Source organism: Phaethon lepturus, unplaced genomic scaffold (genome assembly GCF_000687285.1).
Source record: "Phaethon lepturus isolate BGI_N335 unplaced genomic scaffold, ASM68728v1 scaffold894, whole genome shotgun sequence".
Lineage (NCBI taxonomy): Eukaryota > Metazoa > Chordata > Aves > Phaethontiformes > Phaethontidae > Phaethon > Phaethon lepturus.
Window position 1 is genome coordinate 6526 of NW_010536745.1, and position 18999 is coordinate 25524.

At 43.2% G+C, this 18999-nt stretch overlaps 1 protein-coding gene across 1 annotated transcript; it reads right to left on the reverse strand.

Moving 5' to 3' along the window:
- Positions 1–1434: 1434 nt before the first annotated feature.
- Positions 1435–18961, reverse strand: DDAH1 (dimethylarginine dimethylaminohydrolase 1). The gene is made up of 6 exons (XM_010286244.1): positions 18932–18961; positions 18256–18355; positions 17015–17088; positions 16302–16421; positions 2448–2591; positions 1435–2009 (listed from the first exon to the last, which is right to left on the reverse strand). The coding sequence occupies exons 1-6, from the start codon at positions 18959–18961 to the stop codon at positions 1893–1895; spliced, it is 585 nt and encodes a 194-aa protein (XP_010284546.1). The 3' UTR covers positions 1435–1892.
- Positions 18962–18999: the final 38 nt, after the last annotated feature.

Sequence of the window (18999 nt, forward strand, 5' to 3'; positions counted from 1 at the left end):
AGGTAGTCCTAAACGACTCCTTTCGGGCTGCGACACATGGGAATGGAGGAGACCAAGGGGAAACATTAGGAGAACCCTTTGGGACAGCACTCAGCCACAAAAACAGCACTTGCTTTGGCTGGCTAGAGACTTCCTTTGGGACATGCTCTCTTTTCCACATATATTGTATTCGCTCGTCATTGCTCTCCCCCCCATGGTACCTTGTGTCATCACAACATACAGTGTGCTCACAAAGCACCAGATGTATTCTGGTAGCTGCCAGGAGGTTTCCTCCTCATTAGCCGCTGAGCTGAAGTGAGAGATACGCTGAGGAGTCCCTACAGATACAAATACTCATGTTTCCTCCCTTATGACTGCACAAAAAAGCATGCAGGTTTCCACAGGATATGCAGGTGTGCGCTCGGTTAATACTGTCTGCTTTCCTGGAGACCACATTGCCTTGGCCCCCTCTACTCACTTCCTACTGTACCTTAGCAAGATGCCACAAGTGGTTCAGGAAAGGGGAGGAGATGCCTAGGAAGCTGATAACATGTTCAGACTATTCATCAGTCTCTAGAGAGTTCCCACTACTGTCTCTGTTTGGGAATTTCTCCATCCTTAGTTTACAAGTGGTTTAACAAGAAGCATGTGAATACAATGGGGTATGCTTCACTTTACTGTGGTAAAAAAAAGTATGACTCAGTGGGTAAACATGTTGTGGAATTTGCTACAAAAATTATATTTGTTTTAACTGAATACCACAGTACATATTCATGCAATCAAAAAAAATAAGATGGTTATTGTTCCAAGGAAAACTGCCTCAAGGACAGATAAAGTACAAATGCCAATCTTTCAGGAAAAAATAGCTTCCCTTATTCATGAGCATAATCCAGGAATAGCTGTCCTTCAACTCCTTCTATCACCCTTTGCTTTTGAATTGTGCTAGAAAGTGGACTCCAAAAGAGGAGAAAACAGAAAGGAGAGATAGAAATAAATAAAGAAGTAAACAAAGAAAATTAGAAAACCCCATATTTTAGATTACTTCTGTAGGTTTAACTTTTCCAAAAGCATCTCAGTCTTTCATTTTTGTGGTCTGGGTGCTCCCTGGGATCTGGTCTTTTTAAAAACTCCTCTTCCATTCTCACCAAATTGAAAGTCACAGCATTAAGCAGCAAACTGGGACCTGAACTTGCAAGATGTACCTTTTGTGTGTGCCCTGCTATCTCTTTTTCTGTCATTTGAGTTTCTGAGGCAGACATCACCCCTGAACGCTCCTGTCGGAGGAAGCTTTTTCTGAAGTCGCTACCTGGCGCCTGAAACCAATTTCAGCCACAACTCTGCCCAGCAGCAGCAACGTGATACGTCTGAGACTTTGAGCACAGTCCACTGCCCACTCTTCCAGCTAGTGTACGGAAAGCTTCCCTACCACACAAGATACCAAGTTCGTGAGCCCACTGAGTTTTCTTCAGTCCCTCCAATACCTTGCATCGCTGAAAGTAAAGAGGACTGAGGAAGGAAAAAAAGATGCAGAGCAAGGAAGCAAGAGAAAAAAGTCAGGAGAAGGGAACAGTGTAAAGACAGAGGTACTTGAAATGTTGAGAATTAGTTGGCTTTCATAAAATTTTCACACAGATATGTTAAATCACTAAAGCTAGAGGTTAGCCATTATAATTGTCTTCTGCTAGCCCATGGGACTAACATACTTCAGAGTTATGTGCCCCCAACAAACCATACATCCACCTTAAATACCATTTGCAAGGACATAAAAATACACAAAGCAAAAAATTTGTAAACAAGGGTTAGTAGCACAGTGGTACAGTAGATTGTCAATAAAAACAATAAAAGTGTGGATACAGATTTGTCTACCTTGTGTGTAACATTATTGCCAGTTACAAGGGAGGGACTCTGTAAACTCATAATTCTGAAGTTTTGTTAATAAGCACAGAGCAACAGGTGAGTGCCCCGTCTACTTTCTCCAGTTCTGTGTTGGCTATTGGGATCAGCATGTGGTCCTTCAGTTTTTCAAAAACCTGTTTAGGAAAGAAAATGGAACAGAAATCATTACATTTTACACCTGTTTTCCCTTTTCTTTAAGTATTTACAGAAGAAACAGGTGTGGATTTCAGCAGGTGCTAAGCAACAAAAACATTTACAGTATTGTAACTTGTAAACATTTACAGTATACATGGCCTTCTGGCTATGGGATTCATGCACATCAATACTGCAGTGAGGGGAACTGTTGCTGTTTCCCATTATGCAGACACAGCACCAGGGGCAGAAGAGACAAAGTAATTAAAACAGTAGTGGAGATGAGAAGGGAGCCCAGGCCTCCCACCTTTCACCATCTGATACTTCCATGACAGGATACAACAGGTCATTCTGGAAAGCACCCAATTTCAATTCCCACCGACTTCCCAGCAAGGCTGGGACACTGGGGGTCTCCCAGCCACCCTCAGCACGGCTCTCACCTTCGCACTCTCCGGGTACTCCTCAGGGGCTCGGTGCAGCAAGACATGGCCTTTGCCGGGAATGTTTAAGTAGATGCAGTTTGCTGCAGCATCATCAGGCACCGTCAGCTTGTCATAGCGGTGGTCGCTCATCTGTTGCATGGTCTGCCAGAAGACACAAAGCACAGCTATTTAGACCAAACACATTAGCAGCCCCAAACAAATGGGAGAACAGAGGCTTCAAAAAGTAGCTAATTACAATTGCCAAGTCAGCCAAGAGCCATTTTGCTATGCAGCAAATCTCTGCCCTTCAAAGAAGAATCTACCAACCCTAACTGAAAACCTTTGTAAAATAGTTCCTGCAAGCGGCAGGATTAACCAGTGCACTTGGTAAGGACCAGACCTCATGGACAATGCTTAAGAAATGTGCATTGAGTATGCAAAACTCTCGTTTGCATTGATGGAAACTGTAGGTGTTCAGCACCTTCAAAGAAAGCAGCCATCATTCAATATTTATAAATGACCATGAATTAACACCAACAGGACAGGAACCATTCCCAGTTTGGATATCAGCCCAATCCTAATTCTTTTCAAGGATCTCCTTTCTGCTTTCCAAGCAGTTACTCTTTCACTAAGCACCTGTGCCGGGGATCGAGAAGGCATGTCTGCGCTAATCCTCGTTCCCCAGGGGACAACACAATAACCTGCTCAGAACAGTAGAGCTGGTGGGTTTCAGAGGTTTCATTTATAAATATAGGGCTCATACACAAATTTGGATCCTGGCTGGAATTTCAGAGACAGAGACTCCCAGCACACAAGAAGCCTGAGATCCCATGTTTTGGATCAGACTCAACTTTTTAATAAAGATGGGAAAAGCCTGGAGACACCACGCCTGACGCCCCGTTGTACCGTTCCAGCTTTACATCGGCTTCACCCCGATAGAGACCGAGAATAATGTTGAAGGGAACAAAGGTCAGTCAAAGACTTTGGGCCTGCTGAAAGCCTAAGAAAAGGCAGGAGTTTCAGTTTCTTTTCTAGTCCCCCATTCTCACATGGATTGCAACAATGCAAACAGGAAGAAAAGGCTTTTTTTTTCCAGCTTAAAAATACTCACACTAATATTATCTTAATAAACTGATATTCTGTTAACAAATTTTTTTTTTTTGACTAAATTCTCTTCTCAGGGAAACCCCACAGATCTGCATTGCATAGCAGAGAGCAGACTTTGATTTGAGGCACAGTTAAGTTTATAATTGAATTATTTACAAGGTCATTCATTTGTACTACTTCTCATTCATAGAAAGACTATATAGAACTGAATTATAAGGAGGATCTACAATGTATCGGGAAGCAACAAAGCAACTCATGCTTGCACACACCTACAGTAATTCCCTTATAGGTCTGGATACATTTTCCATGTTGTATCCTGAGTCATCCACATCCTGTGGAGAACATGAAACTCACAACGAAGAATGCCATGCATTCTTGAGGAAGTGTTATCAGACTGTCATTTCTTGTTTCTTCTGAAGTTATGAAACTCAGAGGAGTTCCCAAGATCACATCTACCTCCATAAAAGGTTAATGTGTTTTTCTGGGGAAAAATTCTTGCACCTTTACTTCACCGCATGTATTTTTATTACTGTGCTTACCCTGGTTGACTTTCCTATTTATAATTTTGTTTGTCCCACAGATCTGCATTGCATAGCAGAGAGCAGACTTTGATTTGAGGCACAGTTAAGTTTATAATTGAATTATTTACAAGGTCATTCATTTGTACTACTTCTCATTCATAGAAAGACTATATAGAACTGAATTATAAGGAGGATCTACAATGTATCGGGAAGCAACAAAGCAACTCATGCTTGCACACACCTACAGTAATTCCCTTATAGGTCTGGATACATTTTTCATGTTGTATCCTGAGTCATCCACATCCTGTGGAGAACATGAAACTCACAACGAAGAATGCCATGCATTCTTGAGGAAGTGTTATCAGACTGTCATTTCTTGTTTCTTCTGAAGTTATGAAACTCAGAGGAGTTCCCAAGATCACATCTACCTCCATAAAAGGTTAATGTGTTTTTCTGGGGAAAAATTCTTGCACCTTTACTTCACCGCATGTATTTTTATTACTGTGCTTACCCTGGTTGACTTTCCTATTTATAATTTTGTTTGTTATGTTGCCAAGATGTATTTTACGATGCTTTCCTTTATCTTGCGGACATCTAGCAGCAGGTGACATGCTTGCACCCAGCGCAACTCTTCTCCCCGGCAATCAGAGACAGCAGACTCGTCCTCTACCTGCAGCTTCCCTTTTCTTCCCTACATTATCTTTTTAAGTCTGGATTAAGGAAACATATTTATTAAATCTGCACTGAAATACACGTATCAGTAGATGAAAAGCCACCACGCCTGGATTTTGCTCAGCTCCCAGTTGTGCCTCCTTCAGTCCTTGTTGGAAACCGAATCCCGACATTGTAGGTTTTCTGTAGGAACAGCTCATTCATCAGAAATACGGTGTGAATCACTGTGAAACATTTCCATATGAAGTTATGAATGAATTCTTAAGCAGAAGGGTACGGACACATCTCCCATTCATTTGCAGCTGCAAAATGCTGATGTGAGAACAGCAGCAGCAGCCAGCAGAAGTGAAGAACAAGCGGCAGGGCTCTAGCTGTGCCAGCACGAGGCACAAACCAGCTTCGGGAAGCCTAGGAGGTGATGGCAAGGGCACGTTAGGAGGATTGTTTTCCAGGTGAAAAAGCACAGAAGTGGTGGCTGAATTAATTCAGAAACAAATGAGAAAAAATGAGCGGGGAAGTGAGATGAAGCAGCACAGGAGTTTGAGCGCACAGCTGTGACGGGATCTCAGCTAGCTCAAACACCACTGCAAGAAACCGCTTACTAGTAACCGGAGGTTTGACAAGATTACTCCCTCCCTTGGCTCTTAAGACAAGAAGGAAATCGTATTTGCAAGCTTTCATCGCTGTTACACCTATGCCTGCATGTTGAAGAAAAATTTCAAAAACCACTTTCTTGAAAGAGTGCCCAGGCAATAACACCCCCCCAAACCTGCCCCATAGGGAGGCTCTGGATGCAGCACAAATGCACCAATATGATGCTATCGGGTAATTTTAAAGACCCATGGCATTTTCCATATTTGTTATGTAAAGTCATTGCGCACATGTGCCTGGCCAGATAGGACTCTACGGCAGAGAAAGCGATAAAAGCAAGATTTTATCTTGCTTTATCTTTGATTGTGTTTTCTATCAGACACACCCCAAAAATACGGGGCTTTTTTGGAAATTACAAGTTTACAAAGACTATAGCACTTGTACAATGAGTTTGTGGAGAGCTGGCTTGCTGCCCATAAACATTGTATGACCAGCTATGTTAAGAGCCAGGCATTTCCCATATGCCTAGTTTTTCTGGGAATTTTCTTCAGCCTGAAAAGGGTAATTTTCATTGCACATTCTCTCAGCCCTTAGTCATGCTTTCCTTATGTTGAAGTCATTCACATAGCCTAAAATGCCTTTTCTATAGTTTTTTTACAGTGTGTCCTCAGACAACTGAGGTAATGGATAAGCTAAATAATCCTAAATATGAAGCCGCATTATGCATGAAGGAAAAATGTGCACGTTTAGGGTCTATTATCACTGACAGAGTTAAGATGACCACATGCGCTTCTAAACCAGGCCAAGGCCAGTTACAGATCTTCCCCCTCCATAAGGAAGGCCCCTGTCTGAGCCCTGCTGGCATCTGGGACCAACTCACATCCAGATTGCAACGGGACAGACAGCGACCAGACCCACCACACCTGCAATGCACCTTTTTATCTCCAACACCCCACAAGCAAAACCAAACATGCACTGAATGTTTCTCTTGCTAACAAGGCAATGAACACTGCACTTAAAAATGCCTGTGTCATGTTGGCAGAGAAGCAGAAACACAGATTTTCAGGGTCTGATTTTTGTTTTGATTAGCCCCTGCTCATCTAGCCCCCAATGTTTAGAAGAAAACCCAAACCTAAGCCCAAGTCCAATGCATGTAACCCTTCACCTCACCAGATTTCAGCTACCTTGTCCTAAGTCCTTCAAGTCTCACTATTATTAAAAGAAAACTATTTACTTAAAACTATTTAAGATACTTTTTCCATCCCATCTCTTTTTTTCTTTCCAAGCACATTAGAGTTTGGCCTGTTTTACAATGACTATTAACATTTGCCCTGGAGTACAGAGCAAATTGGAAGATTTTAATCCAAGAGATTGTAAATTGGGAGAAGAAGATAAAACTACATCAAGACTTTGCCTGCAATGATGAAAAGTAAGTCTTTTGTGGTGCAGGGCCATTAACACTGATGAGAATAACAACTCAGGAATATGCAGTCAGATCTTCCCAGGTTGGCTGGGAGTTTGGAGGACAAAGTGCTTCTCTTCTGCTTGGAGGAAGGACCACTTCTCTGAGAAGAATGGCAGGCTTATGCCCTTACACATTTAAGGCAAAAGATGAGGACAGGCATCTGGCCAGTACATTGCCATCTGGAGGACTGAGAAAGGTAAATTATTACTTGTAACCTGGAAAATACTGCTGATTACCACACCTGCCATTTTTTAATGCTTGCAGAACTTAGAAGAGCTTTTTTAGTGCTACACGATGTTGGGCCCCAGCCCCATGTCAGAGATGACAATATCCCACTTCTGGATCTTAAGACAGGGACTGGAGGCTACCAAGATTTGGTGTGGGGTTCCCAGGAACCTCAACTCATCAATTGTCACACAGAGTGATACCACCTACAGCACTGCCTCAGGAGTCAGTCCAGTTGGCTTCTGAACCTGTAGCAAGGTAGCTTCAGAGTTAAGACACATACTATAGGAGGAAGCATTTCTTTCCCTTTCATGCCCCTTGCCCTGGTTCTTGCACTGGAAGAGACAATGAACAATTGATCCCCAGTCACCTTTTCCACATCATTCCTGATTTTACAGGCATCTATCATCCCATCTTAGACATCTCTTTTTCAGGTTATAGTCATAGCTTGCTCAGTTCATCTCCTTGGGCAAGCTGTTCCAGGTATCTGTCCATCCTTATTGCACTTTTCTGAATCTTTCCAGTTCTGCTCTATCCTTTTTGGAATGACGGGATCACGCATGCAAAGTACACACAACAGCTGACATGCAGATGCACCACAGCTTTAATCAGTGGCATAATGATGCTCTCCATTTGGTTTTCTGCTGAGCTGGCAATTTCAACAATCCCAGGATCTTATTTCTGTGGTAATGATCGGTCAGAGCACATTACTTCGTATGTGATGTTCACATTGCCATTCTCCCTGTCACTGCTGCACATCACTTTACACTAATCTACACCAAATGTCATTCATTGTTTTATGGCCCTGTCTCTGTCTATTAAGTTTCTCCTCGCTTCTTCATATTGGAGAAACAGTCGGCACCAGAGAGAGAAAGCAACAGCATTAGGATTCAACACAAGAAGATCCAGGACAGAGTGGGGCTGGAGAGATATGCCACAGTGCTATACACCTAGGTGCCAGGACTCAGCCTGCCATACAAACCACACTACTCAACAGCTTCTCAGAGTTTCCTTGAAATGCAGCACTGCCAAGAGTGACCATAAGCAGTTGGCCAGACTGACCAGAAGGGACAGAAGAGCAGAGCTGGAAAAGCCATTGATCTTGCTTAAATGTCAAGATATATCAGGAGTGTCACCGCTGACAGACAGGAGAGACAACAGCAGGGTAGACTCAGCCGGAAACTCAGGAGGAAGTGGACAAGCCAGCCACTTTGAGCAGCATAAATCACAGTAGAATGATCTAAGGTTTCTTGTCAGGTATTGAAAAGTCTGCTAGAGATATAGGATAGGATAGACAAGACCCTATGGATGCAAACACAGGATCCCACAAGTACAACAGAACAACTGCACTCTAGATCTATTCCAAACCAGCAATGCCCCAGTCCGCCATGGTCAAAACACAAAATTTCTTAGTCCACACACAGCCCAGCCAGAGCATTACTTTAATTTCTACCTACCACCCATGCTCTCAGCAGCTGGGCTTTGGGCTTTTCCTCCCTGCTGCACCCTCTCAGTCATGTCTTCCAGAAGACAGAGTTCTATAAGCAACCTCTCCCACTCCACTCCTCATCTTTTCCTGGCGCAGGACACATTTTGCATCACCGCAGATGTGACGGGTACCTTGTGCCATTCACATGCACACCTGTGCTGCTCTGCCCCTCTGAACCACCTTGTGTCACAGCCACATTGTCACCTGCCTGCCAGCTTCGCCCAAGGACTGCTGCAAAGGGAAACCATGACCTGAGGAGGGGAAAAGGAAGAGGCTTACGTTTGTTCTTGAAGAAGGCAAGAGGACAAACATCCTGTGTTTTGGAACAGGAACCCAGGGAGAGAATAGACAAATAAAAGTAAAGGAACAGAAACACGAGTCTCCATTTACGCAAGTAAACGGTATCTTCTCGGTCAGCCTCTCACCCAGCTCCTGTGGCTGACAGCCTTACTGGTGACGGCAAATATGTATTGAAAGGGATACTTCCGTCACCCTTTTCAAAAAAATGGATATAAATTGACTAATATAGCAGTCTCGATTCTATAAACACATACTTTTAAATCTGTATCTTCCAAAAGACTAGATTCTTCTCCATATATGAAAACTGAACAGCACTGACACTCAGTTAAGCACAGTTTATTAGCACATCTAACTTTAATTAAAAAAAAAAACAACTAATTGCCTTTTTAAAGTAGCAGGTCATCTGGTACTCAGCTAAGACCTCTGTTCTCTGAGATGCTGTACATCCATAATTCATAAAGTAATGGAAAATCAGGAGCTGAAAGTACACAATATCTCATAGGATCTGACCCAGAGGAAGCAAACATGAGCTAAAGGGAAACACAGAATTTTATAAATGGACTAATTTTCCCATCTATAAGGTTGAGAGCAAAGTCTCATTTTTTAATTTTTATTTTTTAGGGGCAAGTTGTCAATTGTTCTCTGCATTTCACTAACCTTTCTTTGTTGCTGCATTACAGAAAAGTCAGCATTCATCTGCATTTTCTACTAATTCCCTACCTGATGTCATCCTCTTTGGGTTATTAATATTAGTAATCATTTCCACAGCAACCCACTGTGATATCGTAAATAGAGGATTATGACTTCATGCAGGGAATAAGCAGAGGCACAAATGATGAATTTTTAAGAAAGAAGAGATAAACTTGTGCATTACTAGAAAAGACAGGCACTATACAGACAATAGGAAGAGCAGATTTAGATGAGCTGTTTCCTGCTGCCCAGGGGTACGGGCTGCTTTCTAAGAACATCAGATAGATGAAGTTTTCCCTTAGGTGCCTGTTCTGGAGACGCTTCTGTGGCAGAGCTGGGAACCCCTTAGCTTTTATGGAGGCAAGAGGTTCTCTTACACAGGGAAACAGTACTCGTCTTTTTAAACCTGGCACACAGCAGGGACTTCAGTTATACAAGACAGAATCTAAGAACAAAAGACCTTTAATCACAGGAATGGGGGCAACTGCCAATGCTAGACAACTCATTGCCCCCAAGTCTTTAAAAGCACTGCTCTAATCACGGCTTTGGATACAGACCAAGGGCATAGCTGCCCAGAAGAGAGTCCTTTCTACTTTATCCTTAAGATGTGGTTTCGTTAAGCCTCCCTTGACCTCTGTCAAAACAGTGTATGGGGCTGCATTTGCAATAGCATGCTTCAGGGAATAATTGAAGGGATGAATGAGCAGCTCCACTCCCAACAGAAGATAGAATGGGAGAGTCAAGAACAAGGCAGAGCAATCATGTCCAACCTTTTATCGGAAGTGGGGTAAAAAGAGAAGGGTATTTGCTGAAGTCCTGGTATTACACTACTACACATATTCCGATACACTCCTGACCATAATTAAATCCCATCTATTAATGAGGTCGGAGCCCAGGATACCAAGAATGAGCTCAGAAGTGCAGATGTCACCATCGCTCCAGGTTCTGCTAGGGCAGGTCTGTCCATGGGACGTGAGGGCTTACCAGCTCAGCCACACTACCTGCTCTGCCTCGCACTCCTTGTGGCAATGCCACTCAGCCCTGACATCTGCCACGGCCACGCTGCCTCTGTAATTGGCATCCATTCCTCTGAAACCACCAGGTGAAATCCCAGATGTTTCATGTGAAACCAGGAAATACTCCATCATCCCAGATCTTGGAGGCAATATCCCAGATACAGTAGCCACAGGGATGAAGCTCAGGCCATAAGAAAGACTGACAGCTGGGGTTGTTCAGCTTGGAGAAGAGAAGGCTCCAGGGGGACCTTACAGCAGCCTTCCAGTACTTAGAGGAGGCTTATAAGAAAGATGGGGACGGACTTTATAGCAAGGCCTGTTGCGATAGGACAAGGAATAACAGTTTTAAACTAAAAGAGAGTAGATTTAGACTAGATGTAGGGGAAAAAAGTTTTCACAACAAGGGTGGTGAAACATTGGCACAGGTTGCCCAGAGAGATGGTAGATGCTCCATCCCTGGAAATATTCAAGGTCAGGTTGATCAGGTTGCTCAGAGCCCCATCCTAATTGAAGAGGTCCCTGCTCATTACAGGGGGGCTGGACTACATGACCTTTAAAGGTCCCTTCCAGCTCAAACTATTCTATAATCCTGTGATTCTATATGGTGGGATGAGTGCTATCCACATTGCAGCCCTCACCCCTAGGCACCATGATGGGTTTCCCACCTTCCAAGTCCTCCGCTCCCTTCCGAGATCCATCAGCAACCACCAGGCACCCGGCATTACTCCAGAGCAGGGGGGTCAGCCAGAGGCTTTCTCTACCAGTCCTGTGGTGAGACCCTGGAGTTACTCCTTTGGAGAGTGCCTGACATCAGAGCCTACCCAAAGGACAACCCTCATTTCCCAACGAGTGAAAGAACAACTTCATTAGCAGGCACTTGCTACAAATACATGTACTGCTTGCAAGGAAATAGTTGAGATTGCCAAAGCTGGGAACAACACTTGTAACCCTCAGATCCTTTGTGACTGATACTGAGTTACCCAAAGGGTGACAGAGAATAGCTTGACTGTAGACAAAGCTGCTTAAACCAAGACTGTGTCCCCCATTCATCTGTCGATGTCCAAGCCTTCATTCATCATAGAAAGCAGAGGAGATTTGTGCTCTGTAGCAACCAACACAAACAGCCAACAGACAGAAAGGTGGCTTTTCAGGATTTAGTATAGAGCAAGAGAGTACAGAAAGGAGTGTGTAAAAGACGCTGTGTCATGGTTCCCATTATCATCTTGCCTAGCATTTGCTTTATGCTGCTGGAACCTGAACTGCGTTACATCCCGGGCCAGTTCCTGCTCATCTGCTGTCCCAGCAGGACCCCAGGGCTGTGTCCCTTCTTGTGGAAAAAGCAGTGCAGAGCACTCGCCCACAGCACAGCGCTGTCACCTCCCTACGACAGGGCCGGCACCATCACAGCCTGAATTTATCTTCATTCACACTCACGGTGAAGGTCAGTGACTCCAACTGTGCAGCATCAGAGCCCAAAGGTGACATGTTTTGAGGAAATCCTGGCTTCACTGAGGGAACAGAAAAATAATCCCAGGCCTTACTGGCTCAAGAGCCACGGCCAATGTTCAACTATGGAGTTACGTGTACAGAATGATGAACAGGTTTAACTACAAGAAGGAAATAAATGCATGCAGAAAACAGCAGAGGGAAGCTGAAGTTTCAGATGTAATAGCCACTACAGGCCCCGGTAGTTTCTGCAGTTAATTTGTCTCTCTCTTTCACCCAGTTTCCTCAAGTGCCACTTCTCAGTTGCAGCCCAAATATTCTTCACCTGCCAGAGTCTGAAGAGGATTTCATGGTTAAAATCTCACTTCTGATTTATTATCTGCTTCTAGCAAGTGCTCTATAACCCTAAACTGTGCACTCATTTCCTAGCTCTCTTGCAGCGCTTTACATTACACACACAGCACTATACTCATGATCAATTGCACTCTGCCATATGTGAGCACCAGATGCAATTTCTTTTTCTACTTTTAAAGTATTGTGAGGATACATGAATTGCACCGGTAAGAACAATCAAGAATTTTCTCTCTTTCAAACAAGATTGCTAGTGGGAAGACAGATCCTATTTTAAATATAAAATGTTGGCATAGCATGACATAGCAGTTCACTTGTTGCCTAACAAGACACACTACAGAATGAACAACTCAACGACTAGAGATGGTTAACGACAGCTTAATCACCTTGCTTGTACGACTGCATTTCCAGAGCAGACATGAAAAATGGCAACAACAAAAGAGAGGTTTAAAATAACAAGCTATCACAACAAAGGAGTGGCATGCTGGGCTGTGCAGGCAAATGACTCAGCTGAAGCTCGGGGGACCGTACTGTCACACAGATTGTGATGGGGAACAAGAGCAGCAGCTGACAGCGCTGCTGTAGCTCAGTCTGGTGAAATCCAGGGAGCAGCTTTTAATTCAGAGTATCAGTGCCTCACAGAGATCCTATTGCAACTGCATTTCTCCAAGACTGCAAGAAGCTCATTACCAACGGAGTTTTTTTTTAGTTTGGAGGCAAGTGAACAAATACAAAGAACTCACTGAGGTCAAAAAGCAAGAATTCAAACGTTAGAGAAAGCTAGGTATAAGCAGCGCTGCCAACTCTGCCATTTCCAAGACAGACACTTTACCTATTTGTTTTCCAATAACTTCTCTCAAGAGATTTAGACTGCTGGAGGAACAGCTAGAGGTTCCCCAGGATAAGAGTGGGGTAGCATCCCATACACTGAGCAAGAAACACACTCTGGGTAACTTCATACGTAGCTCTGACTGTGACGTGGTTGCCTGATGTAACCCGTCAGCTCGCTGGGAGCGAAAGAAGGGCGCAGGCCATGGCACATGCTATGGCACAGAACCGCTGCTCCAGGCCTTGGCTGGCAGGGTGCGAGCAAACACGACTGTCACACATGTAAGCGTGCTGCTAAATCTCCGATGCAGAGAAACACATTGAAAACTGACATAGTTTATTTTTAAATTTATTTTTAAATATATCCACCAACAATCAAAGACTGCTAGATTATCTTGTTAATTATAATTTGCTTTTAAAAATGTATCTGTACCTTCATTAATGTTGGTATTTACTTGACAGCTAGTTACCAGCAACATTTAGTCAGCTTATCCAAAAAATATTTTTTTGTTACAATAGCTAATAGCTAATTGCGCTGCAACACGATTAGCCGAGCTGTGCAAAAGGCTTTAATCAAACTGATGAGTTCTCAGATTAGTCCTGGCTCAAGTTCAAATTGCAGCTCTGAGCAACCGGTATTGCACTTGAATTTTGCTCATGTTTATAAACACTCTATACAAGCGTAGGGCTGTCTGGATATCTGCAAACTTCATCAGGCTACTGCTCACAACGCATTTCAAGTTTGAGCCTGACTATTTGGGATAGTGCATATTTCACAGGGAAAGATGCAGGGCACTTTCCACCCCAGACTACATCAATCTCACAGCATCAGGAACATCAGACCTTTACAACCAAAACCATTTGTCGTAAGTTTCTGAGGGGAGAAGACATGGGTGATAAGCCAGGAATGTGCCCCGAGAGCTTCACATAGTGATTTCTAATAAGAGAGTAACTTCAACAGCTTGTTCAAATGAATGACCAAACTGAAGGCCAGACCAAACTGAAGGCCACTCCAAACTATGGGGGAAACCAAGGGACCGTCCTCATGTTTAAAAGCTCCTCTAAGCTCACACAGAGCAATCAGACTTCTATCCTATTCCCTTAATTGCTGCCAGGCTGCAAGTCTAAGCCAGCCAAGACTGCACTTTCCTGGCCTCCATAATTCAACCCATGTCCAGCAGGGGAGATTGAGATTTGAAATGTTGGTTTTATCTTAGCTGGGGACTGAGATATTCTAAGTCTTGAGCTGACACAAGATAAAAAAGAATCTCTGCCAAGCTCTGATAGTAAAAATTATGCTGCAGGGAAATAAAAAGTCCTAGGATTATGCCCATAAGATCTCAAAAGCAAACATGCAATGAAATATCACAGCATGGCAGTAAGGACAAGAAGTCTCTCAAGCCTCCATCTTGCAAATACTTAAGGATGTTTTAAAGTAATACATATCACTAGCTTACTGAAGCCAAGGAGGTGTACGAGATGTGCAGGATGGGTTCCTAAGCTCTTTGGGGGCCAGGGATGTTGATTTCAGAGTTTAATACTATTCTGTTGTAAATGTTCTGCCTGGCACAGATTCAGACTGGTAGACTTGGGCACTGAGAGCAGTACTGTTCTTTAAAACAATTCATGCTTTAGAACCAAGGCAAGAGATACAAGTCAGGTTGCATAAGTTGCATTTAAACAGAGCAGATTTCAGAGAGCTTTCTCACTAGGTTAAGCACAGCTATCTCCAGCCCTCCTCATTTACTATAAGGCAGACACAGCTGGCTTCCTCCATGCATTAGTGATGATGTTGCATCAAGGAGGCCTCTGCATAGACAAAGAGCAAAGGTTTGCACTAAGGTTCTTATTTATTGGCAAAAGAATCAGTATAATCATAAGCTGAAAATTTGGGACTTGTTGCCATCGCTGAAAAGTAGATTTTGGTTTAACCTTTGAAGGCAAGTCCTGATAAAAAAAGTGTAAGAGACTTAGCTATAAAGCTTTCAGACACGCTCTGGCTTACCTGTGTCTCAAAGCAAACCATGCAGGATGGTAAGTCCTAATTTATCAAGGCAGACAAACTCCCTCAAGCTTCACTTCAGGTAAGGTCTCAGTTGCACTTTGCTGTTTTGGTGCCCCACCCACAGTTTCTGCTGCAAAGCATCAGTGCCTGCAGCTGTGCTACCATGCAGGTGCAGAGATGCTTGATCTCTTGGGTGAGCTGTCTCCTTGCCTATGTGCATAATGAGATCCATAGGCTCAGGGGTCTCTGAAAAAGCTTAATTTGGTAGATTTGCTCTGAACACACCCATCAGGCAAGAAAGCCACTGAGCCCAATGCAAACCACAGGCACAATAAACGTTTCCCATTGCGGACGAGGGTGGTAGTACAGCACTGACCTCCTGCACAACAGATTACTGGTTCGCAAGTCTGCCAGCAAAGAGACGCAGATCCACAAGGCCTGTTAGCCTGGGCGTTCAAACCCACACCTTCCACTTTGAAGGAAAATGTTCCCAGACTCAAATTATAAGCAAGGCTGGGATAAGACTACTCTCCCTCCTTTCTGCTGAAGCCACACTGTTATGAGACCCTCATGGGATCAGAGAGGAAAAAGTGGGACCAGGAAGGAACTTCATTTTGCAGCGAAGTGATGGAGGAAAAAAGGATGAGGAGTCCTGGACACTGGTCTCTGTGGCTGGAGTTACTTACTGATCTTATCCAGAAAGTCTACACTGCAAAATGTGTACACAGGTCATCTTCGCAACAGGGAACAGACCGCTCTCCCACCTGCTTCATACCAAAACTTTTACTTCACTTCTAGCAATTTTAAAAGCCACGTTTCCTCATGGCAACATCTAAAGTAAACATCTCCTCCTGCTCTATCTCCTTCCTCCCTCCTATCACCAAATTACCACCTCCTTAGTCAGCAAAGCTTTAAGTAATAACCTCCAAAATCCATTTTAACATGTAAAATCCATTTATTTCCTGAAGAGAGCTAAAGCTAAATTAACTGTTCTCTTGCCTAATATAAACATTCTTTATGGTTTGCACACACAGGAGACTGAGAAGTACCGACTTCCTCTTTCATTGATCTGTATCTATTTTAAAATGCCAGCATCCTTCAGCAGAGATTAAAAACAAAAACAACCCCCAAGTTTGTTGTTCAGAAAATTTTCTTATGTGTTTTACCTTGAGGGCCTTCTGTGCAGCTTCACTTGATCCAATAGCAATCAAGTTTGGTCCAGCCATGCTGCAAAAGCTCTTCAGATGCAAGGAATCATGAACAGGGACTGTGGAGACAGCATAATCCTGTATGGGAGCAACGAATGGTTGCTATAAATATTTTTAAGTTGTCCTACTTCCATAATTATATTGAGACATTCCATAATTAATTTTACTCTCTGCAAATTAACAATAGCAACATATCCCAGGGCACAGTGTCAACTGCTTAAGTATGATACATCCCTCTGAACCAGCTTGTCTTGTCTCATGTTCTGAATTTTACTCCAGTGCACATTTCAAACATTACTATTGTTGCAACTGTAAAGAAATACATGAAAATGCACAATTAAACAGTATGTACATAAAACCTCTCCAGGGACCAGCAATAAGAACACATTGCTGATACATGAGAACATTAAGAACCTGAGTGTTGATACGCTCTCAAATAACAACAGCCTCCCACTATCCAAGTTACTTTTATGCAGCACTCTCACATTTCAGATCCGACTTGAGCATCTGTCACTTTACTCTCAAACCTTTTCAGTAACTTGTACTTTTTTTTTTTTTTTTAGTCCTAAATAAAGCACTTGAGTATGACAAATGACTTGGCTAGTAGAATTTTTAAATTGGTTCAGTGGATAATACCTTATATTTCCTGTGGCATGAATGAATCTACAAACCTTAAATGTGTCAGCCAGTATTTCTGCACCACGTTGATTTGTCCGCCTGGAAAGACCCACAAAAAATTCTCTGCCTGGAATGAAAAAATGAAGGGCAAAACAATTACAGCTTTTGGGTTTTTTTAAGCCATACCAAAAAAATCACATCAGCTCCTGCATCAAAACATACACATTTCAAAAACAGGCCAGCTTTAGAGACATTCTGAAGCAATCTTTCATGGATGTCACTTTCTATCTTTCTTTTCTCAAGTTGAATAGCAGAACTGAAAATTCAGCTTAGAAAAATGCAACCTACAATTGTGAGCTGATAATTTAAAGCAATTATCTTTTTCCAGAAGACACATTTCACCAGAAGCATAAATAGCTTCCTCTTCTAAAGCTCTGCAATGGTCATTGAGTCAGGAAAGAACAGCTGGGCTGGATTAGTACAGCACTGATTGACCATTTCCCCCTCTCTCTGAGATTTCCTCTGGTCTGGAAGGCAGCTCTGCAGCCACTGGCATCCTCCAGCTCCAGAGGAAATAGGTGCTGGATCTGCACTGCATTAGAAAGGCCTCCCTTCCCAGTCTGCCTCTTTTGAGACCCTTCTTTCCCTTTGGTGAACTAAGGCAAGTAGCCAGACTACCATGATGCTGATCAAAATGAACAGGCTCATTCAGCACAGGCAGGGAGCAAGCATGTGTGCAGCCGATGTGAGAAAATGCCTAATGGGTTTAATGACATAAAAAACACAGTCGGTATCTTCATCTTTGAAGTCAACCGTGCATGTAAGTTGTCTAGCACATGACATCTGGCAGGCAACCCCACCACTCTCTCCATAAACTAAAAATGGATTTTTTTGCATTTGATTCATTGAACTAGTGACAATTGTCTACATCAAGTTTTTACAAGTCCTGAAAATGAGTCTGGTGAACGTAGTTGCTTGTAGTAAGAAATATGAAACAACTGCAGACAGCTGACTACTGAAAGCGTTTTTCTTATTGGCACTTTACAAGCTAAAATAAAATTTGTATGCACAGTGCTGCTCTTTGTACTGTGTGTACTGCTACCTCATTTATTCAGGCATTAGGCAGGACATCAGGGGTTGCATTGAAAATTCATCTCTCTGCTACCTTTGTGACGTTTAGTAAACAACTGATTCAACAAACCACACGAACAATATTTTATTATGTAGATGACAGATAACATGCCGTCTTCAAGGCAGTCAGAATATGTAAACAGGAAAGTCACTACCACTATACCTGTAAATAAGACATCTCCACCATCCAAGGTTGCATTTTCATCTACCATCTCTACTATATTGAGGTTAAGACTTTCTAGTACTTTCTTCATGGCTTCAACCTGTTTAAAAGAAAATTGTTTAGAATACGTTCTATCATTGAAAAACTTAAGCTACCAGAAATAGGTATCATTAACAAGAATTAAAGTCCTTTAACACACAAGATGGATGACGGCAGGGTCCTTTGTGTCCCTGCCCATCGCAGTTCCCCAACTCTCTCCAGAGGCCTTTGTGGTCTGGAGGAGATGGGGTGTCTATCGGCAGTGATCGGGCTCTTGCCTTTGCACAGGAACCATGCAGCACGCAGAGGAGACCCAGATGAGGGGTCCAAAACATTTGTTAAGTCCAGACCCTCTGCACAGTAATATTCTCTCTTGCAAATCCTGTTCCTTGGATTTGAGCAGGAAAAATGATCAGCAGGAGTGATCCTTCCAGCTGCTCAAACACAAGATGTGGCTCTACCAGGCATGGGAGCAGCAGCTCTACCCCAGGCCCCTCTTCAGTCGGGGTGGGGGGAACAAATCAGTAAATGTTTGTTTTCTTTATAGTTTTGCAACTTTACTGAGTGCTAGCTCTCCTTGCATTTTTGAACCACCTTGCTACAGAATTACAAGACCTTTCATGTCTCTATGTTGTACGGCTGGCTGCTCCACCACGGAGAGCCGCATGCGTGGCAGGGAGCCTGGGGCGGCCGAGCCCATTTCCT

Excerpts from the sequence above, each read along its gene's own strand:
- DDAH1 (XM_010286244.1), bottom strand. The coding sequence starts at position 18,961 with ATGCGGCTCTCCGTGGTGGAGCAGCCAGCC. Across the intron at positions 2,592-16,301 it reads CTGCACAGAAGGCCCTCAAG|ACCATGCAACAGATGAGCGA; the intron begins GTAAAACACATA and ends GTCTTCTGGCAG. Across the intron at positions 2,010-2,447 it reads AGTACCCGGAGAGTGCGAAG|GTTTTTGAAAAACTGAAGGA; the intron begins GTGAGAGCCGTG and ends TTTCCTAAACAG.